The 12,685-nt window shown below is 45.7% G+C and overlaps 1 protein-coding gene across 3 annotated transcripts in view; it reads right to left on the reverse strand.

Annotated features, from left to right (window-relative positions):
• DIS3L2 (DIS3 like 3'-5' exoribonuclease 2) overlaps positions 1-12,685 on the reverse strand; it is a 339,465-nt gene that overhangs the window by 123,926 nt on the left and 202,854 nt on the right. For all 3 annotated transcript variants that reach the window (XR_005837101.1, XM_008690555.2, XM_040639041.1), the window contains exon 10: positions 6,215-6,294. Coding sequence is in view for 2 of the 3 variants with exons in the window: in XM_008690555.2 (XP_008688777.2) it covers positions 6,215-6,294 (80 nt within the window). In the remaining variant the exon portion in view is untranslated. The remainder of the gene's footprint in view (positions 1-6,214; positions 6,295-12,685) is intronic.

Raw genomic sequence — 12,685 nt, forward strand, 5'->3', positions numbered from 1 at the left:
CCCACAGCTGCCTGGACACCAAGTCCTGCCCCGATTTCCTTTCCTGGCTAATGCCTCCCTCCAGTTCTGGCTCCTCAGCCTCTGCCGTGGTTGGGCACTTGCCACCTCTTACCTAGACCATTTTAATGCCACTGCTCTAATCCGGCATCCCCACTGCTGCCAGAGTGATCTCTCCAACCTGCAAGTTGGATCCTGACTCTCTCCTGCTTAAGACTCTTTGCTTACCATTGTACTCAGAATATAACTCCTTACTAGAGCCTGCAAGCCCCTTTCCCGACTACCTCACAGGCTCCTCCCATCCCAAGTTTCGGCCACACTATATTTTTGGTTCCTTTCAGTACCAAAGTCTTTGTACCTCGGGGTCTCCATTCCCTTAGCCTGAAATGTTCTTTCTCCCCATTCTGTATCTGGCTCACCCCTGTTTATTCTCAAGTCTAGGTTAAAATGTTATTGTCCATCTTAAATGTGGGACCAGCAGGTCCCACATTTAAACTTTGGGTCATTCTCAAATTTATGTATTTGATTTTATTTGATATTAACCTGGAGAGGACAGGAAGTTCATCAAGTGTCTCCCGCTCTTGTATATCTAGCACAGAGCATACAGCATGGTCCTCGATCACATTTCTTGAATGAACAGATGCTGTTGTTCTCCAAGTCAAAATGCTGCCTTCTCCATAAAATCTAAGCTTTCCAATGGGGCCTACCAAGGAATTCATGGTCTCCTCCCTGCTTTATCTACAACTACCACCCCACTTGAACCTCGCACTCCCGCTATTCTAAGCTGTGTAGTTTCCTCTAAAACACCATGCTTCTGTCACCCTGGGGCTTTGTATACACTCTTCCTTCTTCCTAGAAAACTTTTTCCCTCTTGAGTGCCTGTAAACACCAGCAAAGAATCACTGAGCACCTACTCTGGGCCTGGGCATCTGTGGCGGTGAATGGTGGGCAGACAGGTAGAAACAAGATTAGTAAATCAACCAACAGTACTTGATGAGTGGTGAGGAAAGAGATCAAGCAGGAGAGGAGGAGGGAAGGTGGTGGGGGCGGGGGGGAGGGATGAGAGGCAGAAAGGGGAGGGAGGGCCTTACTACCACTCAAATCTTGAGTCAGCCACTGGGCTCTCCTGGGCAACAGGGCTGCGGGCAAAGGGAAGGCGAGCACAAAGGGTGAAGAGCATGTGATGAGGGGGACTGGCGCGGAAGCTCTGCAGGCTCCCACGAAGACAGAGGCAGAAAAAGAAGGGTTAAAAAGAAAGCACCTGGAGAAAAGAAGTCCAAAAATTAGAACCAAGAGCAAGTAGGGCCCTCCGAGTCCAAGGAAGAAAGAGTTTCAGGAAGTAAGAGCAAAGAGCCAAAAGCTCCACAGATGTTGGGTGAACTGAGATCAGGGACAACCTGTTTGTTGGACTTCCTGAAACTATGTGGCAAAGGGAATAAGGAACAAATGGGAAGTGAGAAAGGAGCAGCAGCAGGTTCAGACCACTCTTTCAAGGTATCCTCATGGACACAGGAAGGGGGAAGTTCCTGAGGGGGAGCAGGGCTGAGGAGAGGTTTTGTAGGATGAAGTAGACTAAAGTTTGCACACAGACAGGAGGAAGCCAGACCAGAGGGAAACATCAAGGGCCAGGGAGAGTGACTGGTCGGGGGAGATCCGTCCAGAGGGGAGAACAGAACCTAGAAGTAGGTTCTGACCTGGTGGCTGGGATTTGCCTGAATGTTCACTCACAAGCTCCAGGACTTCCATGCTCTCTTTTCCTTCCCAGAGGCAAATCCAGAGACATCCTGTCAGCAGTTTGCTCTCGAAAACTACTACCACCAGTTCTATCGGGCAGGTTCTCTGGTCTAAGCGTGTAACACAAAGGCACAGTCTCTCCAGCTCCTACCTCTACTGCCTCCAAAGGCATTAGTCATGATAAGAAGCTCTTAGCAGGTGACAAATATAGCCACACAGGGAAGTTACAGAGTTTAGGAATTCTATGAAATTCTTACAGGCTTTGCTCCTAGTCTCTCATTCCTATTCCCTTACTGGGACAGAGCTCCCTAGTCCCTCCTCCTTTGGGGAAAGGAAAGCCATGCAACCAGGAACGCAACAGAGGCAAATCAGGCAGGAAGACTGGCGCCCCCTACAGCAAAGCAGGTAACCTGCATTCCTGAGGTCCCTCAGACTGGATGATGTCTGTTTATCTGAGCATTTTCTACAATGGCTCCTGCTTTCTTTGAGTCAGATGGCCACTCTGTGGGGACGGGAAATAAGAGCAGGTGGCTGAATACAGGGAATTCCTTGGGTGGGAATTTCAGGGTTCAGAGATGAAAGCAGCAAAGAGAGAGACAGGCAAGACGGATGTGACTATGGGTATCCAGCCCAGGCAATTCCTACGGACTTCTGCAGCATTGTGGTTAAGGTGTAAAGTCCCCAGAAAGCCTCAAGGAGGAATGGGTTTGTTTGTTTATTATTCTTATTCACTCACTCATTCATTTTCCCCCAGTGGTTTCTGGTATATTCACAACATTGTGCAACTATCAATTATCGAATTCCAGAACATTTTCATCACCCCAAAAAGAACCCCCAAACCCATTAGCAGTCATTACCCATGCCCCCTTTTCCCCAGGGCCCAAATCCTTCATTTCTAAGGACTGGTTAGGATAATCCTGCCACATTCAAAGGCAGAGCACTCATTAGCGAATAAAACATTAGAGAAACTAGCTGTGAGAGAGGTGGTGAACATCAATTTCCTATAGGAACTGGTGGGGGCCTGGATCGGCTAAGCTGAGGAAAGGTCCCGTCTAACAATTTCCCCTCGAGACAAGCAAACCAGTAAGGCTTGTCTAACTGAAGAGAATGGGTTCCTATTACTCTGGACTTGGGTCAGCCCAGTAAGGGAGGCCCTGATGGCCATGGAGAAGTCTGGATACAGGCTGGCATGTACCTCGGACCTCATAAGGGCAGTGACTCCATGACACGGGCAACAGGCTACAGCACATGGAAGAACATACAGGAAGCTCAGCTGAGGGGTGGTGACGCAAAGGTGACAGCTGTTACTCAGTGCCTCGGGTGTGCTCACATGAGAGACAAGACTTGTTCTGGGGGCACTGACAGGTACACATGGGACCCACGAAAGGAAAACTGCAGCAAGACATCAGTATTTCAGACCATAACAGGAAAGGAGTTCCTAACAGCCATGCAATCTTCAGGCCGAATGGGCTGCCTGTAAGGTAGAGAGTTAAAATGCAATCTGGATATTCAACAAGCGGATGCTGTGGAGGTAATTTGAAAACCAGAGGGTGATGTGACAACTGTGGCACTCCACACTTGAGTGGTGAGGTCAACTGTGAGGTGTGTTACAAGTGATCTGTTATAGTAATAAAACACGGGAGTGGGTGATTTGTCGTCTTTAGATTCTGGGTTATCTTTATAACACCGCTCTTGTTCACTTGCGTTATTTAGCATTTCATGAGCAAAAATGGATTGCTCCACAGTCAAGTTAGCGGGCGGGGTAATGCCCATGGGAATGTTCCACTCAAGTGTATTTTTAAGCTCCTGGAGGCAGGGAATCAGCAGGCTAGATGACTGGTAGAATCCCTTCCAGAACTGAGATTCCTCGAGGGGAGGGGGCACCCCCTCCTCAGCCTGCTGACAGAATCCTGACATCCCGGAGAATGGGTATCATGGCCTTTCTGCAGAATTGATCTGCAGCTGTAAGGCTGAAGTCGCACACCTGCGGGAGATACTCGTCACAAGTCCCGAGGGTACACCTGAACTCTACAGGAGGGGACAGTAAGGACTAGGTAAGTCACATCTGCCTGAGTGTTTTATTTGCACAGAACAGTCATTCAGATGATTTCAATAGGGCCAAAGGAAAGTCTGACCTCTATATTTTCTTTAAATAAAAATGGTTATAGATGATGTAAATATGCCCAGAAAACATTATTTGCTTCTTGAAACATTAAACATTTTTTCCTCCAAGCAGAAATTGACATGCACTGGTAACTAACGGAACCTGAACTCAGCCAACCTCACCCCAATCCAAACTGGAATTGACTTTCACTTTTCATCCCCCTGGATAAATAGCCTTGGCAGAAACCCTTGTCACAAAGGCCAACTGTAGAAGTGCCACCATATAAACGCTGGACTGACCAACTCCGGCCTTTTCAGATTCTTCCCTGACTCCTTTTCCATGTCCTCCTTCTGCGGCTCTGCCAAATGACCAGATGTTCATGACTCCTCTGGAACGCAGGAATAACGACGCAGATGGAAGGTAGCTGATCACCTGGTGCAGTGCGCTACTGGGCAGCCCGTGATTTCTGGCACCTCATAATTTTTTTTTATTACAAAACTTTTTTTTCATTACAAAACTATTATTACCACATTATAAAAAGCTGGAAACCAGAGGAAAGAGAAAAATCACTTATGATCCCATCATCCTAATAAAATTGCTGTTTGCATTTTAGTGCATTGTCTACTTTCCTCCAGGGCTCTCTGTGTATACAATTACATGGACGACATATATTTAGCTTATTTGTCCCCACCTCCTCTGAAAAGGATGTGTGGCAGCTTAGATAAATGTGTGTCATCAGACAGTCAACTCCATGTAGACACAGGCTCTCCCAAACCAGCACGTCCTCTTGCCGCCCTGGCTTCTAACTCGTAAATTCCATCTCCCCATCATCCAGGTTGAAACTTTTGCTCCATCTTGGCCAGTGCAAAGATTCCTCTCTCTCAACCCCAACATCCATTTCCACAGATTCTTCTGTCATTACAGAGAGCCACATCTGCTCTCCCCACCCTCCTCAGTACCGCCACCACCTCCAGTCCAATTTATTACCTATTTCCCTAAATGATTACAATGCTTCTCTCCCTCTACTTCCTCTCCTTCTCCTTCATCTTGTACTGCTAAATTATTTTCCTTATTTTGACTGCTCTCCTTGAACAAGAGATTGAAAACAACTGGTTTTCAATTGTCTGATACAGAACATTCTTTGGTTGGAAATTTACAAACGTGTACAATTTGTCTCCAATCTGCTTTTCATGCTCTATCTTTTACTACTTCCCTGCCGGAAACGTCTGCTGGTAATCTGCTAGCCTAGACAGGAGACGTAGTGTGTAGTGTATAGAGTGAGTGGCGCAGGACATGTGCCTGCTCTCTGGGGTCCCTGCAAGAATACCATCCAGGCCAGCCGAGATGCGATAACAGGTGTTAGACCTTGCCTTCTGCCATTACCAGCTATAAAAGTGGACAAAATAAATGACACAAGGGTTTTCAAGCATTAGACTCCAAACAGAGCAGGGCTGTGAACCCAGAGAGAAGGAAAATACAGGAAGTGAGGTTCATTGTCACCTGGCTTCCTGCCTGGGAGCACTTTTCATACTGGGGATCGGGGGAGTGGAGCTCAGAGACAGCGCCATGCTCAAGCCTTCGCACTTAGCAAATATTGCTCAGAAGATGAAAAACTAACCCAGTATTTGCTTTTTTAAGTAGGCTGCTCACATTCTGGGTTTTGAAAATCTGTAATTGCTCCAAAATTTCTTGGGGAACTTTTCTCTCTTTATGTTTTAAGCTTCTTTCAGTTTTCTTTAGTTGAAAATACTGAGCAACCTTGCCTACAGTTTCAAGGAGGACTCCCACTAAAAGAAGATAAAAGCATTTTTAGGCAATGACTTTTCTGTCTCTCAGCCTCCTATCTACTAATCTCATTGCCTACTACAGTAGAGAAGAGACCACACGTGGAACCTAAGAGCCAAGGCCTAGAAGTAGTTCCTCTGACCTCACTGCTGCATCCGCTGAGGCCCGGAAAGGCCCCAGTGAGAGGACCTTTCTCATTCTCACCCTCATCAAAGTGACCACAGGAACATAATCTTTAAGTCCCACACTGTACAGGCTCTGGAACAAAGCAAACCCGACCCTGCACATTATGCTGCCTGGAGAGTACATGGCAGCCAGGCTGACCAGGAAGGCATGCAGACGGCCTGCTACCCAGAAAGGTCTAGAAATTTCCATCCTAGAGGCGCCTGGGTAGCTCAGTCCTTAAGCGTCTGCCTTCAGCTCAGGGCATGATCCTAGAGTCCTGGGATCGAGCCCCACATCAGGCTCCTCTGCTGGGAGCCTGCTTCTTCCTCTCCCACTCCCCCTGCCTGTGTTCCCTCCCTCGCTGGCTGTCTCTATCTCTGTCAAATGAATAAATAAAATCTTTAAAAAAAAATGAAATTTCCATCCTACCATCAGCAAGCGGCTTGCAGGAGAGGGCATCATCGAGGTCACGGGCAGTTGATGGGTCAATGGTGAAGATACAGTCTTTCCTAGGAAAGATTGAAGATATGATTAGCAATGCCACAAATACCAGAGCCTTTACCTCACTGGACTAGAGTTTTAAAGAACAGTTACTTTGCAAATGTGCAAATGGTAGGCAAAGGGAAGAGTAACTTCTGTCATGGCTCTCTGAGAAGGCAATCTTTAGTCAACTGTGAGATGGGAGAGACAAATGGGGGAAGCTACCAAGACTCCATAGTACCTCTCAGGGTCTTCCTCTTTCTGTGAACTGGCACCTACTTCTCCTTGAGCCTGAGCCAGAAGAAGTGTGAGCGGGTACAGTGAGGTGGCTGCCATGGACAAGGCTTCCCAGAAGGAGTTTTCTGACATGAAGAGGAAGTGCCTTTGGTAAATTACTCTCCAAGGTCAGTTCTTGCTTTTGCCTCCCTCTTCCTCAGTGGCTAATGGGAACCTGTCCTTCAAGGATCTATGAGAGGATGACTTAGTATGCCTTCTCTTATCTTGCCAAAGTGGGAGTTTGCCAAAGAATAAGTCACCTGACTTGTTGTGACAAAGGGGATAGGACCCAAGAATAAGTTAAAAAAAAAAAAAAAACTTTGCGCCAGACAGTTAGCCATAATACAACTATACTTGGAAATGGACCTAATCAGGTTGTTTCCATGGAATAATTGTATATTTCACCCAAGCTCACAGAATTAGTATGCCCTCTCCCCACTTATCTTCACATGATACCCCTATGCATACCTCATTCTTAATCTGTGAAGCGCTGGGACATTCTCGTTTTGCTTTAGAGCTTCCCAAATAACATGCCCTACCCAGCCACCAGTCCAACCACATAAATACCTGCGGTTTGGGCAGTCTGTCCACAATTCTCCACACCTCCTGCCTTCCCTCCCCAGGCACTGGCCTGGGGCTGGGGAGCTCGGCACAAGCACCTGCCCTCCCCACACACAGGCTCTCTAGCTAGTGCCCTCTGCTGCCTCTGGACTTTTCCCAAGTTCTTCCTCCATGTCCTCCAGTACGAGCAGAGCCATTGCTGCCATACCCCAGTCTCTCCAGATGCATCAGCACTGAAGATGGGAAGCATCCTGGTACCCGCCACAATAAGACTGGCTTGGTTCATACAAACTTCTTCCTTGGGTAGCTCTTCTGCTTAAAGTGTCCCCAAAGCCCTCAGAGCCTGCCAACCTGGCTCTGGTGCTGGCTTGCAAAGCTCTTGGGGCTTTCTTTCTCTGTCCCCTTACTCCTGATAATCCTCAGCAGTCCACTCTTGACACCTCACGGTGATCAGCTCACCCCTGCAGTAGCTCGATTCTAGGACAGTACCGTTTCTAAGATCAACAATCATCAATTCAACAATAGCTTTTTAGGGAAACAAAAACCCTTACCACATTAAACATATACGTTGATTTTAATGTATTTCAGGATTTGAGAAATGTCAAAATGTTAAAAAGAGAGACAGACTCTTAAATGGTAAATGAATATACAGATAACCAAACTGTGGTGTATCTACACAAGGGAATACTAATTAGCAACTACAAGGAACTAATTGCTCCTACATGTGACAACTTGAAATCTCAAAGTTTCTATGCTAAGTTAAAAACACCATTCTCATAAGCTTGTATAATGTATATAATTCCATTTCTATGGCCTTCTCAAAAAGACGAAATGATATGACAGCAGATCAGTGGTTGCCAGGGGCTGAGGGTGCCTGTTCTGGGAGAACAGAGCTTTCCTGTATCTTGATTATCATGGTGGTTACATGTCTTAAAATTCATGTAACTGTAAAACAAGGTCAACTTTACTGTTTATTAATTTAAAATTTAAAAAATTTTTAAAAGATTTTATTTATTTATTTGACAGAGATAGAGACAGCCAGCGAGAGAGGGAATACAAGCAGGGGGAGTGGGAGCGGAAGAAGCAGGCTCATAGCGGAGAAGCCTGATGTGGGGCTCAATCCCAGAATGCCAGGATCATGCCCTGAGCCGAAGGCAGACGCTTAACCGCTGTGCCACCCAGGTACCCCTAAAATTAAAATTTTTAAACAGATTTTATTTATTTTAGAGACAGAGAGAGAATATGTAAGCAGGGAGAGGGACAAAGAGGCAGAGGGGCACAGGGGGAGGGAGAGGGAAAGGGAGAGAATCCCAAGCAGACTCTACTCTGAGTGTGGAGCCTGAGGTGGGGCTCAATCTCATGACCCCAAGATCATGATCTGAGCCGAAACTGGGAGTTGGACATTTAACCTATGGAGCCATCCAGGTGATGCTAAAAATAAAAAATTTTAAAAATGACTTTTGAATCAAGGAAAGTAAAAAAATATGTGTTCATTGTTAATAGAGTTGATGAATAGGTGCTGGAATTACTAATATTTTCGTTTATGCTTGTCCATATTTTTTAATTTTCACTATAATTATTACTTTCATAAATGGAAAAAATTAGCACTGTAGTAATCTCCCCCAAACAAAAAATAATTGTCCATCACATACACAGTATTGCTTACAAAGACATTTAGCAACCTTACAGACTCGTACTGCAGAATACAGTCAATAGCTCTAAAGTGAGGAGTCGTGTAAAACTATCAACTCACTGGTACACGAAGAGAAGAGGGTGGGGAAAGGTGGGTGCCCCTCAGGTGGGGGACACAAGAGCATTTAGAGTGTAGTCCTAGGAAGAGTGGCTTTTCAGGACATCCAATCTTCTCACTCAACAGTTGAAGAAGAGGTGCTCACAGTGGGGGAAACATAAATGTGGAGGTGTCGGGATATAAAGAGATAATTTCTGTTCCATCATATAAAAGAAGATGTAATTATGGCACAGTGCCAGATGAAAAGAGAAACACCAGATGTCCCCTGCAACATAAGCTCCCGAAGGTTGTGTTGCAGTGCTATGAACAGAGGCTGACCTCCCAAGTGTTTGTTGAATGAATGCACGCACGCTGACAGGAAGAGAAAGGAAGTGAAATAATCCTGACACCAAAGTAATGGGCTCTGAATTGGTAAGGATCTTGAATTTGATTCACAAGGCAAGGAAGGAATTGACCGCTTGTTTCTTTTTGTAGCCTCCATAAAAGCTAGCAAAATGCTTTATATATATATACTGAGTACTCAATAAATACCTGTTGAACTGAAAGTAAAATGTCAGACTTGGAGAGGGGGATGTTTTGATGTCCTTCCTTAGTGACATCATAAGAAGCTGAAAGAATGTCCCTCTAGTCAAAAATCAAAAAGAACACTATTAGCTTGTTGGGGGCCACAATCGACTGGTTTACTTAGATTGTTGTAAAGGAAGTTATGTTTTCTTAAAATTAAATGTTTCTGGGTGCTTTGACTTTCATTTCAACGAATGAATGAAGAATGCCCACTAAAACATTTCGGTGTCCAACTGGTACAGACATATGTGACAGAGTAAAACTTAAGGACTTCAGCTTTAATTTGTAAATTTCTTTAAGAGGACCCCGTTTCTGAGAAAAATCTTAGACTAGCCTGAACACTCAAACCAACTCTCTACTACTTTTTTTTTTTAATCTGCTCGTAAACCAGAAACATAAAAGCCTAAATTAAAACAACTCTGAGGAACCGTAATCAGGAATGCCTGCTGGAAAGACATACCATCCAGACATTATCCTTGATCATGGGACAGCGAACTATAGCCACAGACCTAAAAGGGCCTGCCACCTGTTTTTGAACAACCCGGGGGGTAAGAATGGTTTTGCATTTCGAAATGGTTGGGAAAAAAACAAAAGAAGAATATCATTTCAAGACATGGGAAAATTATATGAAATTCAAATTTCAGTATCCATAAATGAACATAGCCATGCTTTTTGGATACGATGGCAGAGCTGAGTAGTTATGACAGAGACTGTCTACTTAACATTATCTAACTGGCCTTTAACAGAAAGTTTGCTGACCCCTGTTTTAGATCAATGATCCCCAATGCACCAAGTTTTTTTTTAAAGGTCTGATAATTAATCAGTTTGGGAAATGCTGGGCCAATTTCTTAATTGAGGAACTTCTTAGAGCCTTCGATGCAATGTGGCTGTGCAATTCTTGCCATACCTATTTGATCTGGGCTGTGTGTGTGTGTGTGTGTGTGTGTGTGTGTGTGTGTGTGTCAGAGCATCTCCCAGAGTGATGAGCTGGACCCTGCACAGGCCTCCAGTGGAATCCTTATCCCAGATGGAGCCTTGCCACCACCTCTATCCCAAGGGTCATAGCAAGAAGTCAACAGAATGGCTATGCTGTCTGCGGCAGGGAAGCTGATGAGGGCTTTGTCCACCCACTTACTCAGGGCCCCGTTTAAGAGTGCTTCTGGGGGAAGTTTATACAGGGCAAGGACCCACTCCCACCCTCTTGAGTTAATGGTTTGTTTGTATCTTTTACGCTTCCCTCTTGGCTTTGGCTTCTAGGAACTTAAAAAACCCTTGTAACTTGCCTCAAAAGGATCTTACTTGTTTGAACTCTGTGAACTCACCTTTATGCTGGCTGTGACTAATTATCCCACTTATATATTCCTTTTCCCTTGTATCCTAATTGAAAAAAAATTAATTGCATCATATGCATACCTGCTAGCTACCTTAAATACCTTTTTTTTTTTTAAAGCAGGGTATAAGTATGTACACGCATAGATTAAAGGGTTACAACATTTCAGAATCACGTTGAAGGGGATGCTGGAAGAAAAGAAGACCTTCAGTATGGGCTACTAAAAGAACTAACTGCTAGACAGAGTAAAACTTGGAGAACTCCCAACTAGTATTTGTGCTGTAGCAGTGCCCTCCAAACTCGCTCGCTCACTATGGAAAATTGGGAGAAGCAAGGGAACAGTGAGTGACCCTGACAAACCCCAGTCCTCAGTGCTGAGAGCCAGTGATTTAATCTGTTGTCATCGCCACAATTACGAACCGGCCACGATGTGGTGCATGAGGGCTCCTTCTGGTTGCAGGCCACGGCGGCCAGGAGCTGCTGGCCTCAGCACTTGGGAGCCCAGCCCCACGGGGGTGGCGCACCGCGCAGCTGTTACACACTGTTAACATGCTGGGGATTTTACTGGCTCCTTTTCTGGAAGGCTTTGGTCTCACAACCTGCAGGGAGCAGCCTGGCCTGCCAGCTTTTAGAACCTGTGAGACCAAATATTTAAAGAGTTCCGCAACAATGGTTAGAAAGAAGCTAACCCTGACCCACAGGAAATCAAGTGCCAGGTGGGGGAGGGAAAGAATGAGACTCCAGTTCATGAGGCTGCAGAATTCCAATTCAGTGCAACGTTATGTAACCAAAATTTCTGAAGGCACGTGACTGAAGGGCTTAGTAGAACTTTTTAAAGTGACAGAACACTTCTAAGATTGTCCTCCTCAAAGCCCTTGGTCCAGGAAAAGAAGACAGGAAAAGTAACTAAAAGCTTCCTCTAATCCCTTAAGACCTTGCCAAGAATCCCAGGAAATAACATAACCATAGAAAGAATTTCTTTTTTTTTTTTTAAAGATTTTATTTATTTATTTGACAGAGATAGAGACAGCCAGCGAGAGAGGGAACACAAGCAGGGGGAGTGGGAGAGGAAGAAGCAGGCTCATAGCAGAAGAGCCTGATGTGGGGCTTGATCCCATAACGCCGGGATCACGCCCTGAGCCGAAGGCAGACGCTTAACCGCTGTGCCACCCAGGCGCCCCCATAGAAAGAATTTCTGTTCCTCTGTCACTCACACACTCTTCCTCTGCCCCTGCGTTCTCTCCCTTCTCAAGGCACCACCACCTCCGCCTCCTTGCAGCTGGAGGCAGCTGGCTGTCTCCATGGCAACACTGCCTTGCCACTTTGTCACTACATTCACTTCACTGGATGTTGGCCACTGCCCCTACCCCAGCACAGAAATTGCCCTCTCTATGGGGCACCTGGGTGGCTTAGTGGGTTACGTTTCCAACTCCTGATCTTAGCCCAGGTCTTAATCTCAGGGTCCTGAGTTCAAGCCCTGTGTTGGATTACATGCTGGGCGTGGAGACTATTTAAAAAAAAAATTACGAAATTGCTCTCCCTAAGGTCATAGGTGCTACCAGATTAATCACCTTAAAGCATGTGTTTGGTCAAAAACCTTTATCCACTCCTTAGTGAGTAAAACAGAAATTCAGCTTAGAATTCTAAGCCCTTCATGGTATGGCCCCGACCTGTATTTTTCCGGCTAGTCTGCACAGTCCCAACATGTACCTTTTGTGCCAAACTTTCCTCTATACCCTCCGGTCTCTGAAACACTGTGCTGCTCCGACATGCGGATGTTCACTTAGCCAATCTCTAATGTCTAAGACTGGCTATGAGAAGCCATCTTTTTTCCATGGAAACTTCTGTGGCTCCACCAAGTGGACAGCACTTCTTGTCCACTGTCCCGCCCATGCCTGCAGCCTGCCCCTCTCTGGTTGTACCAGTCATTGTCATCAGC

Source organism: Ursus maritimus, unplaced genomic scaffold (assembly GCF_017311325.1).
Source record: "Ursus maritimus isolate PB19 unplaced genomic scaffold, ASM1731132v1 scaffold_1, whole genome shotgun sequence".
NCBI lineage: Eukaryota > Metazoa > Chordata > Mammalia > Carnivora > Ursidae > Ursus > Ursus maritimus.